General features: G+C 44.9%; 1 protein-coding gene across 1 annotated transcript; it reads left to right on the plus strand.

Annotated features, from left to right (window-relative positions):
- Positions 1-11,538: 11,538 nt before the first annotated feature.
- On the plus strand, positions 11,539-27,300 carry Fcamr (Fc alpha and mu receptor). Its single transcript, XM_070041450.1, is given in 9 exon segments — positions 11,539-11,676; positions 11,754-11,881; positions 15,123-15,183; positions 16,907-17,047; positions 18,878-19,210; positions 21,096-21,858; positions 23,347-23,465; positions 26,052-26,116; positions 26,118-27,300. Coding segments are annotated over 8 exon segments (1,623 nt in total). The 5' UTR covers positions 11,539-11,676; positions 11,754-11,842; the 3' UTR covers positions 26,220-27,300.
- Positions 27,301-27,433: the final 133 nt, after the last annotated feature.

A 27,433-nucleotide genomic window follows, 5' to 3' on the forward strand; every position in this document is an offset into this window, starting at 1 on the left:
TGTTAGGTTTCTACTCTGTCACCACGGCCAAGTTGTAACTTGATTTCCTCCTCCATGGAATGGAGAATTTCTTCCTCCTATTCCATATACCTCATCAGAGAGAAAGATCAACGTGGAGATTCTTAGAAAAGTTAAAAATATCAGGCCAGATGCAGGTGGCACATGCCTGTAATCCTAGCTACTCAGGAGGCTGAGATCTGAAGATCAAGGTTTGAGCTACCCTGAGCAGACAAATCTATGAAACTCATCTCTGATTACCAGAAACAAAACAAAAAACCAAACCAAAACAACCAACCAAGCAAAAAACAGTAACAACAGAAGTGGAGCTGTGGCTCAAGTCATAGAGCACCAGTCTTGAGCATCTGCCTAGCAAGCTGGAGGCCCCAAGTTCAAACCCCAGTGCAGCCAAAAAAAATAAATGAATAAATAATATTTTTTTAAGTTTGAAAAGATCTGAAAAAAAAAGTACTTTTAGGCATTGGTGGCTCACACCTATAATTGTAGCTACTCAGGAGACAGATCTGAGCATCCCAGTTTGAAGTGAGCCCAGGCAGAAAAGTCCAGGAAATTCTTATCTCCAATTAACCAGAAAACAGAGGAGTGGCTCAAGTGGTAGAGTACTAGTCTTGAACAAAAAAGCCAAGTGATAGCATGATAGCCCTGAGTTCAAGCCCCAGAAATGGCATAAAAGAATAATATTAATTAATCAATTAATATGTTATTTGTGTTCAGGAATTCAACTTTGTCCACATCCTGTTGACCTTGTCTGAGGCCCGTGAGCATAGTAAGGTCATATAGCAAGTCCTATGCTGGCAGTAAATGCAGGAGAATAGGAAAATTAAGAAACTGCCGGACTTTCCCACAGGAAAACCCTTGTCCATACTCTTGTTCCTTCACCCTCCCCAGGGTCCTGGGATGTTCCTGAGTTGTCTGGACACAATGATTTCAAGTGTACCCCCATCCCTTTGCTTAGACTCATTCATGACAGTCATAGAGTCTTTCTAGCACAAGATGGCAGCAGTTGCCCACAGGTGACTACCTACATCAGCTTAGGGGCCGTTCTGGATTCTAAGGCAGAGAGAACAGTCTGTCCATTAACCTAAAACAGGACTTTAAATAGAGCACCAGAGCCAGGGGTCAGTGGCTCACACCTGTAATCATAGCTACTCAGGAGGCTGAGATCTGAGGATCACAGTTTGAAGCCAGCCCCAGCAGGAAATTCTGCGAGACTCTTATCTCAATTAATCACCAGAAAACTAGAAGTGGAACTGTAGCTCAAAGTAGAGCAAACACTCAGGGACAGGGACCAAGCCCTGATTTCAAACCCCACAAAAATTATATATATGTATGTATATATATATATATATATATCCATTATGAACTGAAATGTGCCAAAAAAGACAGGTTCATCCTATAGCTCTGCATGCCTTTATTTAGAAATAGGGTCACTGAGAGGATGCATGTTTTCTCTCATATTTGAAAGCTAGATTGAAATCATATATATATATATATATATACATAGTAAACATATGTAGGGTTATATGCATATACACACTAATGTATTAACTAAAGTATGAAATATGCAAGGACTCCAAGCTCCTTTCAACAACTTAAAGTTTAATGAAATGAATATCAAGCGGCTGGAACTTTTGGCGTGGGGGGGGGGGTAGGTGAGGAAAGGGGAAAGGGGTTGATGAAAGAGAGATGAAGGGTGGGAAAATGCAGCCATAATCTTCAATGTACATATATGAAAATTGGCCCAGTAAGCTGAAGAAATGGGTGGGGTTGGGAGAGATGAAAGAGAATTTCAAAAGGGCTGATATTGATGCATTCTAACTCAGAAGCTGACATGCTGAGTTGAAGTCCCTTTGTACAATGACTGAAAGGTAATACTTTAAAAAAAGAAAAAGAAATAGTGTTCATTGACTCTTTTATTTTCTTTTTTTTTTTTTTGTTGGCCGTGGGGCTTGAACTCTGGGCCTGGGCGCTGTCTCTCAGCTCTTCAGCTCAAGGCGAGCGCTCTACCACTTGAGCTACAGCGCCACTAGAAATAGTGTTCATTGAATATGTAGGAAGGTAAGATAAAATCATAGTTCCTGAGGGCCATAAAAAAAGAAAAGCCAGTGTGCCTCTTCCATCCATTTCTTCCCTGACAAAACAGTATGCAACCATTTGATGAGTCCGCATTAGAAAAAGACATATTTAATCCCTCACTTCCCAACCAACAGGCCAAACAGGTTACCGGAAAGCTTAAAGCAGCTAAACAACCGCATCTGGCAGCAGAAAAATGCCAGCAAGGTACAACCATCGTTAAGGTGATAGGGAAATATATTAGAAGGGAAATGTGACCAAGAAAGAGAGCACACAGCATAGGGGTACCACAATGAAGATGACACTGCAGCCCGTCTGAAATGAGAGCTTGGCTTTAGGTTAAAGAGTGGGAATTGGAGTCCTTGAGCCTGGCATTCTGATTGGTGGATCTCCTTTCCATTTCCTGTAAGGTTGGGATGCCAAAGATTTAGTGCCTAATCCTTATTTACTTGTTCTTTGTCCTTCTTCTTAATTCTTCTGAAGGTGCCCTCCCTCCCCATTTTGTTGTCAGGCAGGTCTTGATGTATTGCCTTATCCTACTATCTGCAAGCTGTACAGTCTGCAATTCCACGCCAGCTTTTCTACTAACACTAGATAAGGAGGACAGCTCCACAAGATGGAGGAGTTTGGTTCCGAAGAGGTGGGTGGTGGAAGAGCCCTGGCCAACTTCTATCAACTGTATTTATATGAGAAAGGAAGAGAATGTCGTGCTAAGTCACTGAAATGTGGGGGTTGGTTTGTTGCCTCTGTTTTGCAATCGCCAAACTGACATAGAACCGTTATTTGTGTTTCCTTTGCATCCTGCAAGCCAAAATTTCACAAAGAGAAGCTTAGAAACTGGCTGATCATCTTGAATCATGCTTGCTCCTCCCTCCCCCAGGATAAAGAGATCGGTGGGGACACTTGGATGGAAGCAGACCTCTTTCTTGCTTCTGTTCTCTGCTTCTTGCAAACTAAATGACTGGAAGTAAACTAGTTAATCTCTGAGTCCCAGTTTCCATATCCCCCAAATAGTCTTGTACTAATACTGTTTCATAGTTTTGATGGATTGATGGAGATAAGGCCTTCCTCTGTAGCCCAGACCGGTCTCCCGTGCACAACCCTTCTGACTCTGCTTTTTGAATGCTGGGATTATAAGCATGAGACACGCTCTCAGCATGTAATGCAAACCTGCAGAGGAGCAGAGGAGTTCCTAGCTTGCTGAAGTTGTGTTGGCTGAGGTAGACACACTTTGGGGAACCAAGGGAAGAATCACTCGAAGTCTTACCCCAACCCATCACTATAGGCACCTGGGGCTTCATCTCAGTCCATGTTGGGGGGAGAGAGAGGAGAAGGATTGCGTTGTCCCCCAAGCATATCTTCATTTAAACTCTTCTTCCCATTCCTCCTCCGTTCCCTCTTTTGAAACATTAGCTTCCTCTTCCTAACACTAGAGGGTGCTTCAAGATTAGTACCATAGAAGACTCCAGTTCTGATTCTTATCCTGGGCTGGTAGGGGCAGGGCAGGAGAGCCAGCATATTTGGCATAGCCAAATAACCCCTCCGATCATAAGGTCACAAAGCACCTTTTCCCATCTTAGATCTAGGCCAGAGCGTTTTTCTTAGAGCCCCGTTCTTTTACTTCTTTGCAGTTGTCAGCATTTGTAAATCAGGGAACATGTGTTGGTAGCTGTTCTGTGCTGATTGGTTTAAGGGCCTGCATCTCACCAGACTATCCGTTCCAGGAGGGAAGGGACATAACCTGTTTCATGCAGCCTCAGCACATGGCACAGTTATCAAGTGGATAGAGCTTCATGACAATTAACCTGAGAACTCATCAAATCAATTCCTCCATTTCTTTTCATCTCCTACCTCCTGTCCCTTCTCTCTCCTCCAAACTACTAGGACATCACTCTGACCTGTCCCTACCCTCCACCTCAACACCCTCCATCATTGTCACAAGTTCCTACTAGGCTTGCATTTTTCTTAATGTTTTCTGTCCAGTACATTCTATTGCTGTTACCCTGCTTAAAAATTTTTTGAGGACTGGCAGGGAATGTGGCTTAGGTACAGAGTGTTTGCCTAGCATGCATGAAGCCCTGGGTTTGACTCCCCAGTACAACATAAGCAGAAAAAGGTGGAAGTGGTGCTGTGGCTCAAGTGGTAGAGTGCTAGCCTTGAGCAAAAAGAAACTCAGAGACAGTGCCCGGGCTCTGAGTTCAAGTCCCATGTCTGTAAAAATAATTGTTTATTAGGTCAATTACCAAATTCTTTCAAGATATACTGATCAAGGGAAAGCTAAGAAAGTGATGGGAGTTGAACCTCCTCCTGAACGTTCTAGAATTCTTACCCATGCAGTAGGGATAGTGACACAGGAAGATGAGATCATTATAATAATTATAAGCCATTATTGGCTGAATAAAGACAAGTGACATCAATAAGACAGATGGTTTCATTCCAAGTGAATAAGGAATATTCACGTAAATGAGCAGAGGACTCCAGGGGATGATTTCAAATGCTACAGAGGGAAGAGGAACGAGATTTAATCCTAAATTTCTCCTTTCAGAAGATATGCGTAGAAATGAAAATGCATTCAATATTTCTCCAGGAGGATTTTCTACAACTTAGAAATATTTTAAAAAATGAAATTGATTTAAAATGAGTTTGCTGGCCCTGGCAGATCCCACAGAAGCTAAGCATCTAATTTTTCAAACAGAAGCTGAGTCTCAACTTTTATAAAGAAGGCTTTGAAGGTATTGTGTCTTCTGAGGCCAGCTACATTATAATTCTGTGGGAATTCTCAAAGAATTCTTTCCTAACCTCTCTAGCCCACTAAATTCTCATTTTTCAGAAGTCTTATTTTGGTTTGGTAGCTAAGTACCATGTTGACATTTGGGTTTTCATATTCATTCCACAATTAGGTGCTTAATAAAACAAGAAAAGAAAAATAGGGTAATTGAAAGGTTCACAGTAGTGATCTCCCTGAAGATAATTTTCCTACTCAAATTAAGTAATTTTGTCAGTGTGGAGCTTGAAGGTGATAGTGGAAATGAACGACATTTAAATGAGGATCAAATGGAGCCTGCCCCAGTGCAGTGAAATCAGAGATGAAATACGTTTACTGGTTTTGGTATTTGCAAGAGAAATGATCCTTGGGAGCCCTGCAGCCATTGTTCCTGTGGGATTTCAGGCAAATTGAACAAGTCTCATAGCCTCTCTGAAAAAGAACATTGGCTCCACCTTGTGTAGTTTGCAGACACATCAGGCTGAATAGAGTTATTTGGGGGGAGCAATGGGATTCTAAAACATGCTGGAAACCTCTGGGTAGAAGGCTGTCTTCCATTTTGAACTCCTGGAGTCTTCTAAATCTTCTGAACATACAGAAGCTGCTCACTTCTCCCTATGAAGAGCAAATTACGACCTTCTCCTTCCCTGCACCACCCCTCTTTCACATTGTGTGAAGACACTAGAGGATTCTCTACGAAGAATCCCTCTGATCCTTGTTGCTAGCTTATAATTAGACTAAGTCATTGCAGAATGCAATGGGTGTGTGTCGTGGCTGGTAATGGAAGAAAGGGACTACAGACAACAAGTGAGTAACAAGTGAGGTCCTCGGCAGTATAGACCAACAGAAGAGGTAGTGTGAAAATGGATCCTGAAAGGTCTGGATCAGGGAGGGCTAAAACACAGGATTGGACAGAGGCAAATTGATCATTCTGGTATCGCTTCAAAAATACAGGATATGGCATCCTGGCAAGAACTCCAAGGAATGAATGATGTAATCTTGCTTTCAAATGGCTCTTGGGAGAATGGAAAAAGGGTTAATCCTGGCTACTTGAAGTTGAAATGTCAGTACGATCCAGAAGGCAGTGCAGGAAGGAATGGAAAAGCCCCAGGAAGTAAGCTAGATGACCTATGGGATGATTCTTTTCCATAAGGAGGCCCAGAGAATACAAAAACCAAGAGAAATGAGCTAGTGAGGAATATAACAGCATTGCGACAATGGTCAGCAGGGGCTTTCCTGTGCAAGCCAGGGCAGATAAAAAAAAGAGGTAGGTAGAGAACTGGACTTGGTGGTACCAGTGGTAACAACAGGCCTGGGACCAGTGAAGCCGGATGGATTTTCTATATTGAGCAACAGGGCTGGAGTGGCAACCCAGGGAGCCTGAACCAAAGAGTTGTGGAGATGAGTAAAAGAGTACTGTGTTCTGAGAGGCAAAGTGGATACTCAACCAACAACGATATTCTTTCATTGGAACCACTGGGAGATGTTAAGGATGGGGGACAAGGAGTACCCACAATCAACAGTCAAAATCCATTGGCTATTTCTGGGACCTATGCCAATTTTCAGACTCAAAATCTTCTGGGTCCCTAAGAGAAGGAAACGTACAACCCTCCCCCCACCCCCAGCAAACTGGCACAGTAATGATCCTGTAAGTCCTTCTCAATGAGACTTACAACAATTTATTTGGTTAAGTATATACAAGGGAGTAGGGGGGCACCCAAATCTCCAGGGAGACAACACAGAGACCAAGTTGACGTGATATCAAGAGAACCAAATCGGCAGTGTGGATGCCTTTTCTAACAAATGGGACAAAAGAAATCCAGATTAATAAAGCCCAGGCAAAGGTCCAAACCCAGTGGTAAATTCTATAGTCTCAGAATGAATGACTGGGATTGGTGTAATTGTTAGTTGGATTACTGGGTTCTAAACCTGAGGTTTAAGAGCTATAGTATAGCCAAGTAAAGCCCAAGTGACACCTTTAAAAGTGTCCTAGCCCCAGTAAATACCAAACAGTGTCTCACGGCCAGAGTAATTCTGGATATCAGCACCATTGTTAATGATCTAAAGGACACAGAGTGATAGTTCATACAATATCTCCACTTCAATTGTTGGCCTCAGCAGAAATCAAGTAGACCTAGAACAGTAACAGCAAACAACTGCACACTCAACCAATTAGTAGCTCCAATTTGAGCCATTGTGTTCATTTGCCTTCTATGAACAAATCAAAATGGCCTCTGGTACAAAGTGTGAGCCTTGGTTTGCTGAAAGCATTCTTTGCTCTTGTCATCAGAAAAAGATGATTAGAGACCATTAGATCATACATATGAATAACATACATTTTTTAAAGTTTTATCCCAGGACTACATAAATCTCCTATTCTTGGCCATAATATAATCCAAAGGAATCTGGATCATGTGGATATCCTGAAGAGTGTCCATTGACTTATTATTTGGTGATATTGGCTAATCCAGCCACATGACCAAGCAGCGCAGCGCCGTGTGTAATAGAAGCTTAGTAACATGTCTATTGCTCCAGGGAGGGAAAGATTTAAGATCATACTCTATTCAGAATGTTTTTAGGGGTTCAGTGATGAAAGCATGCCAGGAAGTCTCCTCCAAAGTAAAAGACGAAATAAAATCTCTCATAACTCCTACCACAAGGAAATAAACATGTTTTCCATACAGGGGAAGGGAACGCTGTTCAGGACCATTAGAAGGATTTTTCTCTTGTCATCTTTCAAGGCTTCTCCTTATTCTATTCCTACTGGATCAAGTTTGGGTTTCTTCCTCTCCACAGTCTCTGCTGTTTCAAGTTGTGTTCCCACGTGTCACTTTGTTACATAGGGGAGGGCTGTTAGTGTTGCCATGGTATTTGTAATGGTTTCTGGTTGACCCACTTATGCAGCTTGCTTGTGCCCTCAGATTCTTGTAACTCAGCCCCAGATGTAACCCTTACCACTTACAATGAATGGCTGCCAGGCTTGCTTGACCTCATGTCTTAGCAGATGTAATAGTGCTCAGCTTATGATGGGCAGGTTCAGATACCTACTCACTTAGTGTCCTGGTTCAAGTATCATGTCTCTGTTAGAGCCTAGGATCACACCAGGATCTGATTGTCAAAGGGCATGTGATTCTTCTCTCCAGATGGTACTGAAGAAGGGGTGATAAGGCCATGGCTTTCCCACTGGGGCTTGCCACAGGCTGTACACAGCTGCCCTGTTCACCACCTGCATGGTTTTACAACTAGCTGGCAAGGCTACTTACACCTCAGCCTGGACCTGCTACAGATCCTTTTCCTGCTTCAGTCCATTCTCTAAAGTCCTTCCAATGAACACAGTATACTTAGTTGTATTTTCTATGAAAGGAGAATAGTTCTATATTAGAATGCATACAGAACCTAGAATGAGACAGATTGAAAGACTGGGTAAAGGCATATGGACAGGCAAGGGAGTGGACAAGACATACAAACATCTTTATATCATTTGCCAATGCCCACCACAGAAAGTCTGTCCAGGAATAGAGGCCCTTAACTGCCAAATGCACTGAATGGATTGGTCACCCGGCATCAGCCAACTTCAGTCATTGGCCACTCTGGCACAGAAGACGCATGAGGGGAAGGGAACACTGAAAGAGGAATAGGTGTTGTGCAGGGGCCCATATACAGCACTGAATCTCATTAACCCATGTTGAGTTAGCTCCTATTGCTTTCTTGCCGTTTGTGGTGCTAAGTATCTAACCACTTGCACACTGAGTTCTCAACATTTGCTCTTAAATGTCTGTTGACAACAGAGCACAACACCAAGTCTCCCATAGAGCTTCATTCCTTAAAGGGACCAATAGCTTTCTTGGTGGGACATGAACGACTTCAGGCTACCTTCATACTGCAAGGGCTACAATTATCAGGAGTGAGATCTGTTCCAAACAGTCACAAAGGGTAAGAACATACTCGTTTCAATTTCCATACTCAAGTCACAAAGTCACTCCAGGAAGATCAGTCTAGAGCTGTGAGCGCTGTTTTCCTCCAATGAGCCACACCAATCTCCCAATGTGAGCTACGGCTTAATCCCCAACGTGATCTCCTGGGAGTCGTTGCTCTGTGATTTCACAGCAATCTGAAGATGAACTTGAACCCATCTTAGCACTTCTCCTAACTGCCTTTGGAAGCCTTCTGTGTTTGGGGTTGAACGTTGCAGGATCACAAGCTTTGCTTTCGGCTAAATGATGGTTGGGGTTGTAAAAAATCTGCTAAATGACATTATAAAGTAATTATGTGTGCAATCCAAACAAGTTTTATTTCTGTTGTCATTTGGAGCAGTGACAAGTCTCATAGTTCAACTTCCTTTGTGAATTTCTAAGTAGGCCATCAAAGACAATGGGAAGGAAAAGTTCCTCTTTGTAGCACATAACAAGGAAAGGGAGAAAGCTTGCAAAGTGGGAAGCAGAGAAGTTTCCAATAATATAGCACAAGTATAAACCTTGATTGACCACCGAGGAAAGGGGGAGATGGGCGAGTGTGAACCACAGGGCATAAAAAAACGTCTGCACCTTGCTCTTCTATGAACATGAGAGCCCCGGCTTCCCAGGGGGATGATTGAGAACGATGGTTTTATAGCACAAGTAGCGTTTGTTGATTAGCTTTTTGTTTGCTGCTTTCACTCCTGTGAGTGTGTTTAGCAAACACCATCTTTTGTCAAAGCTTGGGATTGAAGGCCTGGAGGTAGAAGGGGAAGTCAGGGGGTGGAAAAATCACTTCCCAGATTTGCTATTTAGCTTGATACTCCCTCAAAGTAGTAGCCAACACAGATGACACAAAAGATAGGACATCATAGTCCTGCTAAGTGTTCTGAAAACAAGCCCGGTACATTATGAAAGATACCCCTTAGGATGCAAAATGATCACATGATGATGATGATGATGATGATGATGATGATGGCTGTGGTACCGGGGCTTGAACCCAGGGCTTCATGCTTGCAAAGCAGGAGTTGTGTTACTTAAGCTACATCTTCCAGACTGTTGCTCTTTTCATTTATGAGATAAGAGTTTCACCTTTTTCTTGGGCCTGGACTACACTTCCATATTTAGCCTCTCATCTTAGCTGGAATAACAGATGCTCACTACCACTCCCAACTTTTCCATTAAGATGAGGGTCTTATGAACTTTTCTTGTTTGGGCTGGCCTCAAACAGCAATCCTCCCAATCTCAGTCTTCCAGATAGCTAGGGTAACAGGTGTGAGCCACTGGTGCTTGACGGATTCCATTACTTATTGATGGTAAATATAGCAAATGTTTTCTTAAAAATATAAATTTAAGCACAAACATTACCTCAGAAATACCCTTAGACAATTGATTTTGTTTCACTCTTTGATGAATAATATGGGGGAAAATAAGAGGGAGCAAGGAAGGAGAGGAGGACTGAATGGCTGAAAATGCCAAAGTTGGTGGGGTTTTTTTTTGAGGGTCTGGTTATGATAACACACTTGACTCCTCTTGCTGACAACTAAGCTAATGATATGATTAGATAATACTTTCTGAGAATTACTATACTCTGGGTATTTTGAGTAGCATAGTTTTCACACATGTTCTACCTATTACCTGTCTGAGGTTGGTGCAGCTATTTCCTGCTGAACAAATTAGGAGAGAGAGAATAAGTAGCCTGACTCAGAGTATTTTCCCATGTAAGTTTGGGGCAAGTAGGAGTCTTACTCCAAGGTCCACATGTTCCAAGATGATGCATGTGATACTCCTCCCAGCGGAGGGGAGAGGGCACTCCAGCCACCTCTCTACCACCTGCCTGAATGTTGTTCAGTCCTCTAGTGGGTGAGACACTTTGTACAAGTTTGGTTTGCACACTGCTCAAGGCTATCGCTTCCAAGAGAATGCCTTTCACACGAGAGGTATTCTAGGGTCTGGGAGAGGCCGTTGGTGGGAAAGAAAATAGCACACACACAGCTATGCACACTCACCAACACACATTTGTGCATGTGTGCATGCACACACACCACTGCCATGCCCTAACCTTCTTGTTTTCATGCTGGGAAAGCGGAGGACGCACGTTACAACCAATGGCAGAGCAACAAAGGCTCTCACAACAGTCGCCGTCAGTAGGGGAGCTTTGGAACTCACCCGAGGGTGTCATTTCATCTATTCTTGATCAGAGTCTTACACTGCAGCCTGCAGTGACCCCATTTCCCTGGACCCCTTAATTGCTGAGTGCATGACCTGCGTCAGTTCAAGACCAACAAAGGAAGACACATCTTTTACACAGAAAAGAACCTCTTCCAACACAGATTTTCCCAAGGGAAATACTGGGATATTTTCCCTTGTGTCATCCCCTGGAATAAACTGCATCTGTCCGTGGTTTCTTTCCAAGAAGACCGTATCAATGACTAGGCTGTCCTTTGTCCTGGGCATGAATTAGAAAGCACCAGGCACACAGTCAAACTGAGTCAATAACCTGAAAATCCCAAATGGCTTTTTCTCTGGAAACCAGGGGGGCAGGTCAGCAGGGCACAGCTGACAGCCAGTGGAGGGGAGAGGGGGACAGGGGAATTCCTCTCCAGACTGCTGAAGTCCCCTTCTCTCCCACTCAGTTGTAGCATCAGTGGTTCTGGAGATGCCTGAATGAGCCATCTGAGCAGTGAGCATCCTAAAATACCCGGGGGCCTACGCTGGGGAGGGCAGGAAAGAAGGAAGGAGTGCATCCATCTATTTTCCCTGAAGCTACCATCACCACCCTGAAAACGGTCCCACAGAAATAAGTGGCATTAGGGACAACACGTAATGAGAGCCAGAGAGAAGAATCTTGGAGCAAGAAGCAGAGAGGTGAGCCACAGAGCTGCCGCTGGGCCTCAAGCTTCCAACACCAGCTCACACACTGTGGGGCTTCTCTCTCTCTCCAGATTTAGAGAAAGCAACTAGAAAACACCCACAGGCCGACATCTTTGAGGCCCCAAGGAAAAAGTCCAAGTGGGCCTTATTCTAGCCTGACATGGATGCAGAAGCCCCAGCTGAGCCCAGAGAACGAAAGGTGAGCTGAGATTTCTTTTCTGAGGTTGGGCTCTAGCTCTAAGTGTGGGTGATCCATTGCAGCAATGCTTCTCAGTGCTTCCAGAAAGCCAGGTAAGGATCGCTCTTTCAGCATGGATGGAAAAGGAGGTCATTAGATCAAGGTCATTACATCAACCTCACGCACAGCAGAAGCTCCTGTGCCCTGGTTCAATGTTCCTCCCTTGCTTTGCTGTTTCCTTCATTCTAGTCTTCTGCCCTGGGGTTACAGGGAGGAACAGCAGAGAAATGGGACTCCAAGGGAGCAGGGGAGGGGACGAGGAAGTCAGATCAGCCTGAGCTGAAGATGAGTGTGCTGTGATTTCTAGCAGGACCCTCCACCCCACCGGAGGGCCTTATCCACTGAACGCAGAGGCCTGTGGTGTCAGTGACTGAATTAGGCCTTTCCTGTATTCTGGAGAAAGGATTCCTGAAGGTCACAGCTGGGGAGGGTGACTTGGAGACTCTCCACTGAGTGATAGCCTTTCGGTGTCCCCTCCTTCCCCCTCCAATCAAGCAGGATAACTTTTATCTTACTCTGGGCTTCCTCATTGCTCTGCAAAGGTCGATTTTGTGCAAGAGATTGTTGTACCATTGGGCATCAGAGAAAAGGGGTGGCAGAAGCAGAGACTTTGGCCCCATTACACGCCATGTGAGGACTTAGCCCTTCAGAAACCGCAGCCCAAGGGGACTCTGGCTGCCAGTGCCAGAGGTAGCCAGGTTGGGTGGATATTAATCTACTTGTGGGAGCAGCCACACATTGGATGAGAGAGGGGACAGGAGCTTGGCACTGTATGGAAAAATGCCACACTGGTGCCCAAGGGAGGGAACACCCTCACGCAGGACATGCAAAAGGAAGAGCTAGGAGATGTCAGAAGTCAGGAGCAGTTCAAGATCTGGACACTCTAGGGACTCAAAGGCCTTAGTGGATGTGACTGGGCAAAGCTAAGCCAGGTGGCAATTGTCACCGAGCCAGCCCAGACTCACCTCTGTCTCTCCCTTCCTCTCCTCTCTTTTCCTTGAGATTTTTGAGACAGCATTTTTCTAAGTGGCCCATATTGTCCTTCAACGTGCCATCTTCCTGCCTCTCGGCTTTTCGGGTGTGAGGATTAGAGGTGTGAGCCACCACACTTGGCAAGAAAATTTTATTTTCAAAAGGGAACTTCATTTTTGTTCATGTTAAGAGATATAAATGGCACATATTTCTATTTTCCTTCCAAGTGTCTTCCTCCATCTTTTCTTCTCTCCCCTCTTCTCTTCTTTTCTTCTTCCTTCCCTCCCATTATTTTTGTTGTACTGAGGATTGAACTTAGGACCTCCATCTTGCTAGGTAGGTGCTCTAACCCTTGAGCCATACCCTAACCCCAGATTCTTCATGCTTTTTCTTTCCCCTTCTTTCACATTCTACCCTTCCTTTCCTCTCCCCTCCTACTTCCTCTGCTTTTCTTCTTCTGATTGGATTTCATCTTGCACAGCCTATGTTCCAAGCTGGCATTGGCTTTGTCTGACTTAGTCTAGTTGGAGGTCAAAGAGTTTCTGCTATGGGGTAAGCCACTGGCTTACAGTTGGCACATTGACTGTCTTTAACATGAATGTAGTATGGATTCTAGTAGGAAGGGAAAAGCAATGGCCTATTATGGGTGGAAGAACTGTAAGCGTAGATAGAATCAAACAGTAGATTTTTTTGACATAGGTCCAGCCTACGTAGTCCAGCCTGGCCTCAAACTTGTGATCCCCCTACCTCTACCTTTCATGCATTAGGATTATAGGTATGCACCACCGCACCTAGACAGAGCAGGCTTTTTGTTTTTTTTAATCTATCGAAAACCATCCATGAGGGCTGGCTCAGTGGTAGAGCGCTTGCCTTGCATGCAGGAGGCCCTGGGTTCGATTCCTCAGCACCACATAAGCAAAAAGAAAAAAGCTGGAAGTGGCATTGTGGCTCAAGTGGTAGAGCGCTAGCCTTGAGCTGAAGAGCTGAGGGACAGCGCCCAGGCCCAGAGTTCAGCACCCCTCCCCCAAATGACAGCGACTGTGCATTACCTTTTCTCTTTAATTTCCCATAGGATAGTCATGGATGGTTTTTGTTTATTTATTTATTTTTGGGTCCGGTCGTGGGGCCTGAACTCTGGGCCTGGGCGCTGTCCCTCAGCTCTTCAGCTCAAGGCTAGCGCCCTACCACTTGAGCCACAGCACCATTTCCGGCTTTGTTTTTTGCTTATGTGGTGCTGAGGAATCAAACCCAGGGCCTCATGCATGCAAGGCAAGCGCTCTACCACTGAGCCACCTTCCCAGCCCCTCACTGTCTTTTAAATCAGCAGTAAAAGATCATTGAATGGGGAGTGGTCCTTACAGTGTCCATTAAAGGAGCAGTGGGGCCCTGTTCACAGTCCCTGCACTGTGTGCTACATCCTGGTCCAGAGCCTGAAGGTAGAAAAAAGACCAAGACACAAAGCCCTGCCCTTAAGGAGCTGCCCAGGCCAGGCGGGGAGGAGCAGCATGGACTACAGGAAAGAGAGCAGCTTTCTAGAAGCAGAAGCAGAAAAGTACCAACAGCAACTGAGCCTGAGGTTTAATTTTCATTTCATCTTCCTGATGGAGGTGTGCTAACTGCGACACAGAACGCTTTCCCTGGAGGCACCAAGTCCCCTGTGCAACACGGAGGGGTGAGGAGAGAAGGGAAGCAATGCTGTTCCCTCGCTCGCCATGCTCAGCTGCTCTGACCACACTCTCCTGCCGTAGAGCAGTCACCCCTCATCCCCCTTGGAGATGAGGCAGATCCCTGAGATTGTATCCTCCAAACCCTCTAATTCCAACCAAGTTTAAACTTCCACTATGTGTTCTCTCCACTCTGTGATTCTCTTTCCAAAATCAGGGCTGTACTACGGGCACGTGGGTCCTGGGGCTGGGGTGCTAAAGAGGGTGTTTTGTCTCTCCTGAACACAGAAGCTTCATGACAAGGGCCATTTCACCATAGTGACAGTCACTCAGGCGAAATGCGTGTGTAGGAATGGGGGACATAGCTCTGCGTTCCCAAAGAGGGTTGTTCTCGTCATGCGCATGGGCATATCCAACTGCGCAGCTCCTGCTCAGGGCAAACAGATTCCCAAAATGAGAAGGCGCCCGGCCTGCGGCTCACCACCAGCTTCTCACTTGCCTCCCCTTGGGCCTTTCTCCGTATATGGTGGTTTTGTTTTTGTTTTTGTTTTGTTTTGCTTTTGCAGGTTACAAACCAGAGCACAGGATGGAAAATGATCTTGGTCCTCATACTGTGCCTGCTACAAGGTAAGTTCTAAACATATCCATGTTGAATCTTCTAGACTACACACATTCCTGGAAGGTACTTCAAGGAAACCCAGTACAGTCTGGGTAGATCTATGGCTGTCAAGGTCTGGGATGCTGAGATCTAAAGTCCTGCGGTGGATTCAGGGAGTGTGGTCAGATTAGACACTGCAGGAATGAGGGAGAGGAGAACTCACAGACAGGATCTAGGCCTGACCGGATAATATCTAAAACACCCAATATTGTGATATTCCCCACACCTCTGCTTTCTTAAACCATTAATCAGCTACTTTTTCAGGATAAGACTTCAGAGTGTGTAAAATACAGACATAGCCTTACCTTCTTCTCAGTCTTCTTCATTCCAGATTAGAGACATGATAATGGCTCTACCCTAGTCTTAAAGAGTTCTGTCTACAAAGGGTCAAAAATTATATTTATTAATTTATTTGATTGACTGTGTGCCAGAGACTAGGAACAATGGACAAGGTGTGTGTGTGTGTGTGTGTGTGTGTGTGTGTGTGTGTGTGTGTGTGTGTATGTCAGTTCTGAAGCTTGAACTTAGGGCTGTCCCTAATTTCCTATTGCTCAAGGCAAGCACTCTACCACTTTGAGCCACAGCTCCACTGAGATAAGAGTCTCACAAACTTTCCTACCCCAGATGGTGTGAAAACATGATCATCACATCTCAGCCTCCTGAGTAGCTAGGATTATAGGCACTTGAATAAAAAAAAACAGACAATTTTTTAAATGAAAGATAGGCACCAGGATCAAAATGTAAGATAGGATTTCTGTCCTAAATATCCTTGCAAGCTGTGGTAGTAAGGCTGGCCATGTATAGCCCAGGCTCAGATTTTATTCTAAAGGTAATGGGTAGCCATAGTATGTGGCTAGAGGGTGTATTCCCTAGAATCTTGTCCCCAGTAGATACCTAAGAAACAACTATTAAATGAAGGAAAATGCTTTATGATTGTGTTAAAAAAAAGAGATTAACCATGTCTGTTGAATAGATAAATCAGTTTTAATGAATCAATGGTAGAGCTAATATTTTAGAAATGTGACATACCACCTGCTTAATCTCCCATTGCTCCCTTTTCATTTTTTAGAAAGCAAATATAAGCTTCCCTCTCTGTGATCAGGCAGATCATGATTCTTTTAATTAAATTAAATTAATTAATTTATTTATTTTTGTCAGCTGAGGGTCTTGACCTCTGGGCCTGGGCACCATCCCTGAGCTCTTCAGCTGAAGGCTAATGTTCTACCACTTGAGCCACAATGCCACTTCCGGCTTTTTCTGTTTATGTGGTCTAAGGAATGGAACCCAGGGCCTCATGCATGGGAGGCAAGCACCCTACCACTGAGCCACCTTCCCAGCCCAGACCCATGATTCTTGCCAACATCTAGATTATAGTCCAAAATTAGTTGCTTTGAGTCTTGAGTGTTCTAAATTTGATCATGTCAAATATCCAGTTCGATATGTCGGTCAGCATTTTAGCCTTGATCCCAAGACATGCCTCCTATATCCCCTGTAGACTGGAAGTGGGTGTGGCACTGCCTTCCCTCTCCCCATGGGATAACGCAGAGTCAGAATAATAGAGGAAGGGGAGGCCAGAGGACAGGCCACTCCAACAGGAAGGGCTGAGGGCAAGGGGTTAGACTTGGCTCCTTACCTCTTCCTCTTGTGGGTGCTTTTGTGGACACTTGTGGCTCAGCTCCTCTCTTTACCCAGGCTCATCCTCAGCGCCTTCACATAAAGATCTCCATCTCAGATGGTGGCGGGCTGGCTCTCTCCCCTCCAAGACTCACCTCTGTGCTGTGGACACGTTTCCATCCTCATCACCCTTCTGGGCAGACAAGCATTCCTATGCAGGTACATCCCTTCCTCCTCTTTGTTCCACCACAGGCCTCTTCCAGTGCTCTAATGGAAGCCACAGCAATAGATAACTGCTGCGTAAATGATGGATGTGAGAGCCAGGCACTTCTACTACCTACTCTAAGGGGCAGAAAACTGGTCAAAGCACATTGGTGATACCATATTGGTTCTACTGTGCTAGCCCATTATTTAAGTTTCACAGGTGACTAACATGGAATTGTATAACACTTCAATTGTTATATCAAAAAAGGAATGATGGGTTAGTAACCTACCACATGAGTTTTTAACTTGGGTATTATTTTTTTTCAATGAACCTTGATTAAGGATTATTCGTCAGCTTTCTATGCCAAAGTCAGATCCCCACATGGATGTCAGAAGAACGCCTGAAATCTGGGCTATGAACGTTTAATGAGAGTATCGATTTTGTTATTCTGAGATAGTTTCCAGTTGATATTCGGGAATATTCTTGCCTTTTAGTGGTAAATTTCCACTTATCTTTACCGTGAGTGGCATGACTTAGGGTATGTTGTTTAATTAAACCTACAATGGGATTAACACAGCCATTGAACTTATGGTCTCTGTTTTTCCTGTAGCAAGTGCTTAGCACATACAATAGGCAGGTCACATATGAGTGTTCTAAAAAGGCTCTTGACTCAACATTCTGCTCTTGCCATTGTGGTTTTTTTTTTCTTTTTTTGAAATAGGTCCTGAATATGTAACCCAGGCTGGCTTTAACTCATGATTCTTCTGCCTCAGCCTCCTAAGTGCTGTAATTATAGGCATGGGGCACCATACCCAGCCTCATCTTGAAATCTCTAATAAATTTTGGACAAGGCATACTGCATGTTTAGTTTGCACTCAGACTCATAACTTAGCTGCTCCTGACAATAGGATAGTAAACAGGTTTTTCTTGGGTTCAGGGGCCCTACAGATACAGGACAAATCGGAAAAGCTTTGATGGAGTAAGAAAAGGTCGCTGTCACTCTTTGTCAGATTGTTCTGGATATATAATTTTAGACTAGATTAAACTTTTGAATTTCCAAGAGAAACAAAGAAAACTACGATCCAGTCAGTTATGTCTGAGATTGCATCAAGGTCCAGAGAAGTCAGCAGAGAAATTAGAAGGAGGTACCCTGTAGGGAGTCATTCTGTATTGTGGCAAGGTCTTGCGGCTTCCTATGGCTTGTGCTTGTTACTACAGTGATATTAATAATCCTGCTCAGCTGTATGGGTCTGTATTCATATATGTTTGCTTGTCTGTTTGTATAGAAAAGGGTCCAATGTGAACTATTTCATGGCTACCAGTCTGGAGATGGACCTGACCTTCCTCCACCCTAAGCCTAGCATGATTCTTGTGTTTGGGGAACTCTGTCTCTCTGTCTCTCTGTCTCTCTCTTTCTCTCTCTCTCCCTTCCCCCTTCTCTCGCTCTTCAGAGGAAAAGCATGCTGTTATGTCCACACTGTGTAGCATCCTTATTTTCCATCCCATGCAAACCCCAGGCCTCTGTCAGAGGCTTGCTCCTCCCTTTTACCTGCACGCAGGCAGCATCTGCTCAAACATCTGCACGGTGGAATGGCCCAGGCTCTGGATGGACTTGCATGAGAACACTCAGGCCCAGTTAGCATTAGATAAACAGTGGGTATGATTCTTGTTGCATCTTTTAGATGGGACCTCAGGTACAGTTTTCTTCTGCTTCTTGGGGTGACTTCTACTTCGCCAGTGGCTAAGCTCTGTCATGTCTATATGGGTTCAACCCCACTTCCGTGGTAGCATTTTTCTGACCTGACTCCTTCTCCTTTGACAATGTTCTTCGCCTGCCGCTGCAGATGTGTTGAAGGGCCCAAGGCTGGTGTCTGGAGAAGCCGGGGGAGCTGTCATCATCCAATGCCATTACACCCCCTTACCTGTCAACAGGCACCAAAGGAAGTACTGGTGCCGTCTGGGGCCTCCAAGGTGGATCTGCCACACCATCGTGTCCACCAACTACTACACTCACCACAAGTACCTTGGCCGTGTGGCTCTAGCAGACTTCCCACGCAGTTGCTTCTTCGAGGTGCGGCTCTCCCGGCTGTCCCTGGATGATACGGGGCACTATCGCTGTGGTATTGGAAATAGAAACAACTTGCTCTTCCTCAGCATGAATCTGATCATCTCTGCAGGTATGAGCTGGGGGCTGATGGGCCAAACTTGGGAAGTCAAAGCTAGGATAGGAAAGGTGAAAAGAAGGCTGAGACCAGGAAGGCTTTAAACCTTAGGCCATAAAAAAAAGCTGGACCCAGGGCAAAGGCTCTAAAAGGCAGGCTTGCAGCTGAGAAGGAAGCTGCCTTCAGGAAGAAGGTAGATATTACAAGCCCTTCCCAACCAAATGCATACATGCCATTCTACCCGGCCCTTCCGCCAGCAAATGCCATGGAATCTGTATTTGAGGTATGTTCCAAGGAAGTAGTGACTTAGATAGTGTGGTTTCTTAGGGTTCTAAAAGCTCCCTGTTCACACATACAAAGAAAAGGGGTATCAGCCCAGTGCCAGTGCCTCACACCTGTAGTCTTAGCTACTCAGGAGGCTGAGATCTGAGAATCGTGGTTCAAAGCCAGCCCATGCAGGAAAATTTGTGAGACTCTTATCTCCAATCAACTACTCAGAAAAAGCTAGAAGTGACACTGTGGCTCAAGTGGTAGAGTCCTAGCCTGGAGCACAAACTGGCTCAGGGACAGCACTCAGGCCCTGAGTTCATGCCCCAGGACTGGAAAAACAAAACCAAAAAAAAAAAAAAACAAAACTAGAAAGGGGGCAACACTGCAGAATAGCCACAACAGTCCAGACAGGGGAATTGGAACTGCGTCCTATCGTGACAGACCCTTGCTGAGTTCTTCTGCAGACAAAAGGGACTGCTCTCAAGCCCAGGCTCTGTGTAGAAAATTCCAGAAGGTTGATCCAGAGTCGGGTACTTAAAAGGGCAAAGAAGAGCCTTACTGTGTGAAAGCCACTCTCCAGAAGAAATGGCGTGTTAGGAAACAGCCTGCTAGCTGGTGTTTTGACACGCAACACCTTACAATGTAGTGGCAGCAGACCTGAAATTCTCTCTGTAGCCCAGGCTGGCCTGGAACTCATAAACATCTTGCTTCAGCTGGGACTACAAGTGAGAGTATCATCACATCAGCTTCTTTGTTGTTATATTTTTTGGCAGTATTGGGGTTTGAACTCAGGGCCTCTAGCTTGCTAGTCAGGCCCTCTACATACAGCCACAATCCCCCAGCCCTCTTTCGCTTTAGTTATCTTTTCAGGTAAGGGCTCATGTTGTCATGCAGGGCTGGCCTAAGATCTATCTACCTGTGCCTTCTGGGTGGCTTGGTTCCTAGATGTGTACAGCCATACCTAGCTTGTTAATTGACTTATTGCTAACTTATTGCCTTGCTTGGCCCTAATAGCTGGGGTTACAGGGCTAACTCACTGCATCTGACCCTGGCTTTTTTTTCTGGAAAGCAGTACTTGATGTGCTGTATACCTCTGGGGAAAGAGCTATCATGGTTTCCTATGTTGACGGTAGAAGATATATGCAACTCAGAGGAGCTTAGGGCCAGGAGCAGTAGCTCATGCCTATAATCCTAGCTACTCAGGAGGCTGAGATCTGAGACTCACAGTTCAAAGCAGGGAAGTCTGTGAGACTCTTATCTCTAATAAACCACTCAGAAAGCCAGAAGTGGCACTGTGGCTCAAGTGGTAGAGTACTAGCCTTGAGTTGAAGAGCTGAGGGACAGCGCCCAGGCCCAGAGTTCAAACTCCACAACCAAAACAAAAAAGAAAGAAAAAGAAAAATGGAAAAAAAAAGAAAAGGAGCTTAAGAATATTGTGTCTACATTTGCAAGAGATTAGAGAACACATCTGGATTTGCACCTTTTTATTTTATCTGACATATTGACCAAAGAGTGCATCTCTTAGTGGTTGCTTCATATTTGGCAAACGTTTTAAAGCTACTGCCCTTTGCTCTACCCAGTAAGCAGCTTGCAAAGCCTCCCCTGTGGTCTCCCTCTACTGTTCATGCAGGTCCTTCCAACACGGCCCCCACAACCCCTCCAGCTCCTGGTAAACTCATCACAGCATCCTTTGGGACAGCATCTCCAGGAACCCCAGGACCTCCTCAGACTCAAGAAGAAGAAGAAGAGGGATCAGAATGTGATAGAATTGCTCCAAGTGCTGAAACCAGCAAAACCCAGAGAAGACAAAGCCCAGGGACAGACAGGGAAGTAGCTCCAGAAATGCACAGCCAGGCAGAAGGCTCCATCAAGACAACAGTCCCCACTGTGGAGAGTCCAGCTTTAAATCACAGAGGCTTGTCCAGTACACCAGAGGATGCATGGACACAGAGCACTGGGAGATCAGTAACAAATGAAATTAGGATCACACAGAGTGAGCCCCAGATGACAACTACACAGGCCAACTGGCCAGGGGAGGGAACAGAGAGAGTACGGATGGCTCTGGGGACAGCCAGGAAGACCACAGAGACCACAAGGCCATCGGCCTTGATGTCAGCACAAGCTCCCTGGGATATCCTTAGAGAAACACTAGTGGTTTCTCAGCAACAAGCCCTGGGCTCTATGGAGGGATCAACTCTGGCTCCAGGCACATGGACCTTGGAGACCCCCCACTTAGATGCAGCATCTGTGAAAGGAAGCACTGACCAGAACCTAGACAGCACTACTGTGGGATATGGTGGTCTCCAAGGAGATAGTAGCTCCCAAGCAACACTGAGCCAGGCCCTAGCAACAGATCGCCTGAGGCCCACTGGCAAGGGGGCTTCCATGAAGAGGTGAGCCTGAGGCCTCTCCCTTGGGTGGGGACCCTGCATCTGCCCTGACCTATGCCATGTCTATACATGTCTCTCCCTTTGTACTTACAAGAGAGTAAAGGCCAGAAGACATAAACATCAGCTACTACTCAAGGGCCTTTGTTACGAGAATGCCACTTGAGTGCTTTCGTGTGGCTTGCAAGAAACGTGTGTGTGTGTGTGTGTGTGTGTGTGTGTGTGTGTGTGTGTGTGTGTGTGTGTGTGTGTGTGTGTGTGTGTGTGTGTGTGTGTGTGTGTGCGTGCTTGAATTTGGGGCCTCATACTCTTGCTTGGCTTTTTCATTCACAGGTGATGCTCTACCACCTGAGCCACACTTCCACTTCTGGCTTTTCTTCCGGTTAATTGGTGATAAGAATCTCAAATTTTTGACTTCCTGGGCTGGCTTTAAGTCTCAGTCCTTAGCCTCTTGAGTGGCTAGGAGTATAAGTGTGAATCACCAGTGCCTGGCACAAGCAAAATCTAAATGGTAGAACAATAGAATTCGTAGGTTGGAACCTTTGGCACTTCTTTTTTTTTTCTTGCTTTCTTTCTTTTCTCTTTCATGTTTTGGCACTACTAGGATTTAAACTTGGGCCTTTGTTTGCTAAGTAGGTGCTCTACCACTTGAGCCACAACTTAGCCCTTTTGCTTTTTAGCGATTGTTCAGATAAGAGCTCATGTTTTTGTCTAGGGTTAGCCTCAGACCACCTCCTTCTTATGACACCAATGTTGCTGGATGTCAGGTGTGTCACCACACCTAGATTATTTCTTTTTTCTTTTGGTCATGGAGATTGAGCTCTGGGTCTGAGTGCTGTCCTTCAGCTCTTCAGCTCAAGGCTAGCACTCTACCACTTGAGCCACAGCACCACTTCCAGTTTTCTGGTGGTTTACTGGAGACAAGAGTTTCATAGCCTTTCTTGCCTGGGCTGGCTTTGAACTGTGATCCTCAGATCTCAGTCTCCTGAGTAGCTAGGATTACAGGCATGAGCCACACAGTGCTGGCTAGATTATTTCTTGAGAAGGGATCTCATTAACTTTTGTTCCTGAGGATAACCTTGAACATTGAGCCTCCTGATCTCTAGTTCCTAAGTAGATGGGATTATGGGCATAAACCACAATGGACAGTCTAAGGCTTGTTTAAAGATGAAGAACAGAAGATTAAGAGAGGGGAGGGGACTTACTAAAGCCATAAGGAAAGATAGGGGCTTGAGTCCCAAACTTGTTTGTGCTCTTTCTCACCGTGGCACATACTATGGCCGACACATAGGAGTGTGGGGTAAGGCAGAGGATTTGGGACTTCAAAATCTGAGGACAGCAACATAGTTACTAACCCGCATGGACACAAGGGCAGCTGACTTGCCTGTCACCTGTGAGATGGGAGGCGTGAGCCAAAAGGTCTTTGATCTTCTATCCAGCTCCAACCTCTCCTCTTGTGTTCTTCCTTCCCTTCCCTGACCCCTTCCTCTCCAGTGCTTTTCCAGACGAGGAAAGCAGCTCTTGGATCCTGACTCCCGGTTCAACGATGCTGGCTCTGTTTCTGCTCGTGGCTCTTGTCCTGATACGAAGGAAGATCTGGAGAAAGAGGACCTGTGCGTTGGTGCTAAGTATCCCCATAGTTAGGGAAAACGTGGTTTGGAAGAGCTATATTCTAGTCTGAGCCATTTAATGACACTGTGGTTTTGTACTAAGAAACCTGCTGTTATTCGAATGGGTTTGCCATTCATTATATGTGACTTGCCATTTCTCCTTCACAGTTTTCAATATTCCTTCTTTGTTCTCTATATTTTGTATTTTAATTATATTATGTCTAGAGGTGTTTCTTCTCTGACTTTGCCTGATTGGTATTCTGGAATCCTCCTCTACCTGGACGACCCTATCTTAAGGTGGGGAAAGTCTTCTGCTATAATTTAAATCTAGCTCTAGCTTTAATCTCTTCACTTTCTTCTGTACCCATTACCTATAGATTTGGCCTTTTGATGGTATCTCTGGAAGTCTTATAACTTCCTTTGTCTTTTCTTAGTGTTTTTCTGTTTTATTTTTCAATGCTTTTGATTGATCTAATTCCTCTCCTGTATCTTTAATCCCTGACAATATATTTTCAACTTGTTCTATTCTTTTAGCTAGACTTTTGAGTATTTTTATTTAAGACATTGAATTATTCATTTTCAAGATTTCAATCAGACTTTTTGAGACATATCTTTATTGAATTCCACTTTCATATTCTGTGTTGTCTTCTTTATTTCATTCAGCTGTCTGATTTCTCTTTGAACTAAGTTACTTGTTTGTTTGTATTCCCTTTTAGTTCATCTGGCTGTTTAGACATTTCTTCAATTGTATTGATTGATAATTCTTGTCATTGCTTTTTTGAACTTGTTTGGAATTTCTTTCTCACTACTTTCATTTACACCTTTTATTGTAAAAATTATTGGCTTTTGAGGGACATATGCTGCCTTGTTCACTCATGAATTTTGTAATTCTTTTCACTGAGATTTGTGCATCTAAGAAGTAGCTTTTAGGTGGAATTTTCAGCATACTATGTCCATTTCTTTCTTTCTTTCTTTCTTTTTGTCGGTCATGGGGCCTGAACTCTGGGTCTGGGCACTGTCCCTCAGCTCTTCAGCTCAAGGCTAGCACTGTACTGCTTGAGCCACAGTGCCACTTCCGGGTTTTTCTGCTTATGTGGTGCTGAGGACTTGAACCCAGGGCCTCATGCTTGCAAGGCAAGTGCTCTACCACGGAGCCACCTTCCCAGCCCCTCCTATGTCCTTTTAATTGATGATTTCTCAGAGGTTACCTAAGACTGGGTAATGGTTGGGTTGTGGTATATTTAACACTCAGGGTAAGAAAACGAGGCTGTAAAACTGTTGCCGTTGATAAAGCCACAACCTTGTGCATGTGTGGTGGCAATTCCTAGCAAAGATGAGTCACTACTACTGCTCTAGTATCTTTAGATGAATACAGCTGTCTCTAATGGCACCTCTGCTGGGCATCTTGAGCCACAGTCACACACCCCTGTGGATGACTAGAGCTACTGCCACACCTGTGCCTCTGCTGTGTGCCCACATAGGGAGCCCCAGGCTCATCCCTGCCAATCACTTCTTTCATGTCTGCCTGACAGAGGCCTCTGCCTCTGTTGTCTAAACTGCCTTTGCAGTTCCTTGTAACTTAAATGCCTCTGTAGGACCCTGTCACATTCCTTCTTCTCAATCAGTTCTTGTGACTAACTGATGCCAAAATTCTATGGCAAAGTGTACCATAACTTCTTAAGTCATCAATATTCCTTATTCTCGGCCCCCAGAGGAGCTCAAACTCAACAGTAAGCCCTAAGATGGCATCTTACAATAAAGGAACTGATAGAATGTTTTGTTTCACCAGAGCTAGCTTTCCACTGCAGAACATTTGCTGTCCCACAGACCCCTGTCCTGGGATTTAGGCTTGTGGAAACCAGCAGCTAAAATGGTCATTCTGTCTCTAGGGCCATCTATTTCACCTTGGAATGAAGTATTCTGCTTCCTTTCCCATTCTCAGGGAGTCAGTAATGGGCTTGGAACTCCTTGCTGCTCCTCCATGGTTCCTGGCTCTCTCTCTCTCCTTGGAATCTAGTGTAGTCTGTGTTATCAGAGTCTTCTCATTCATAGAGTGGTAGATGCTTCAAATCTGACATCTTGCTCTGCCTCCACTTTGACTTGGTTTCTTAATTAGCAAAATAGGACATCATCTTTGTACTTAGGGCTCAATGGTATCCAGAGCTCAAGGAGAAGCTCTTTGGAGGATAGTGGAGCTACTTTAGCCATAGATATGGAGACAAATCTACCCACAAAGCACACAAGTGCAGAGGCCAGTCCTGGGGCCACGGTCTACAATGCCCCCTTGTGCGGGGTCCCACAGGTAATCTCACAGAAAGGCGCCACATTTAAATTATCCTGAAGTGAGCGCCTCATGCGGTGTAGATGTGATGCAGAAAAGGAAATCTCTGGGAATAAATGAGGGAGGCTGAGTTTGTTAGAGCTGGGAGGCTGAAGGTCTGGCCTAAAAATTATTGTTCTAATGTCTTACTGCTAATCTTAGGTTATTAGGGAGCTCCCAGGAACGTGTGGTAGGTACATGGGAGTTTGCAGGAACAAATTCAGCAATATCTACCCAGAATTCTCATACTCTGCCTTGTGTCTCTGTAGCTCAGGAGGCAGAAAAGGCACCAAGAGTCACTCTGATTCAGATGACACATCTCCTGGAAGTAAACCCCCCAACCAAAGCAACTCTTCCATGTGCAAAGGAAAGCACTGCATGACTTTCCTCCTATACAAGCCAGCCTGACCATCCAGGAAAAGGACCCAGGACCCTGAGAAACGGAAACAGCTCAGTTACGACAGAGCAAGGATTAGGACCAAACAACTTCATGATCCTAGCCCTTTTCATCTTCCTTCTTCCACCTGCATGAAGACAAGTGAAACAGAGCTTAGAGCCCACAAAGGGAATAGGAGGTTGGCCATCTTGGGCCCTGGAAGTTCAAGTATTCTCCACATGTCTCCATCGGTGACAATATGACTCAAAGAAGCTTTCAAGAAAAGACCTAGGAAACACTAGAAGAAGCCACCTGGGATACGTGTGAAATTTCCATTTCGGGAAGCTTCCAACAGTGTGGAAAACAACTTTTTTGGCCATCAATGTTAACCCTACTTTTCTAATGTTTATTCAGCCTTAATCTGCTACTCATATTTACTAATGATCGTCTCTATCAGTTATGCTTGCTCAAGTAGAGACTCAGCTACTTAGAGCAGTAATTATGAGAAGTGGAGCTGTGGCTCATGTGGTAGAGCACAAGCCTTGAGCAAAAAAGCTAAGGAACAGTGCCTAAGTGCTGAACTCAAGCCTCAGCAGCAGCATACCCTCACAAAAAGAAAAATAATTGTATTTTATTCACCTCAAGTCTCCAGAGAACTTACAGCTCAGTAGGACCCTAGTATCTCTCTGTGGCTGATTTGCTGTCTGGGAAGGAATGGGCTCAGTGGCTTCTGGGGACTCACCCAGACAAGAGCTCTGAATCTCCCTGGGCCTCTGCCCTGTCATCTGGGAGGCCCCGGATGGGTCTCTAGTAACAGGTGGTTTCTTTGTTGAGACCAAAGGAAAGAATGCTTAGCCCGCATTTAACCCCATCTACATTGTGTTACAAACCTTGTGACCCAATCAAGATTTTCTGGGATTTTCCTAAATTCATAGAAGAAAGTGCTTTTTGGTAGATTTTTACTTTCTTTATAAAGCCCTTCTTGTTCACTTATGAATCTTTAAGCTCAAAGACTGTTAACAAAACTGGAAATTAATGTTGAAGGGTTGAGGTTGGGAACAAAAGAGAGGAATGTTATGTGGATTCTGTCTTATAACCATATTATCTCATGGACATTGGGGAACTTTTTCTCCCTCCCATAACCCCACTGACTTCAGAAATCACATCTGGTTTCTTTTTTTGTTCTCTTGACAGATGTGTTAGCAAGCTGTCTGGACTCTGTGGTTAGACAGAGCAGCCCTTTGAACAACAGGAGCAGAAGGGAAAGGCTCCAGT

The sequence above is a fragment of the Dipodomys merriami genome, unplaced genomic scaffold, assembly GCF_024711535.1.
Source record: "Dipodomys merriami isolate MVZ:Mamm:240054 unplaced genomic scaffold, mDipMer1.0.p SCAF_31, whole genome shotgun sequence".
Lineage (NCBI taxonomy): Eukaryota > Metazoa > Chordata > Mammalia > Rodentia > Heteromyidae > Dipodomys > Dipodomys merriami.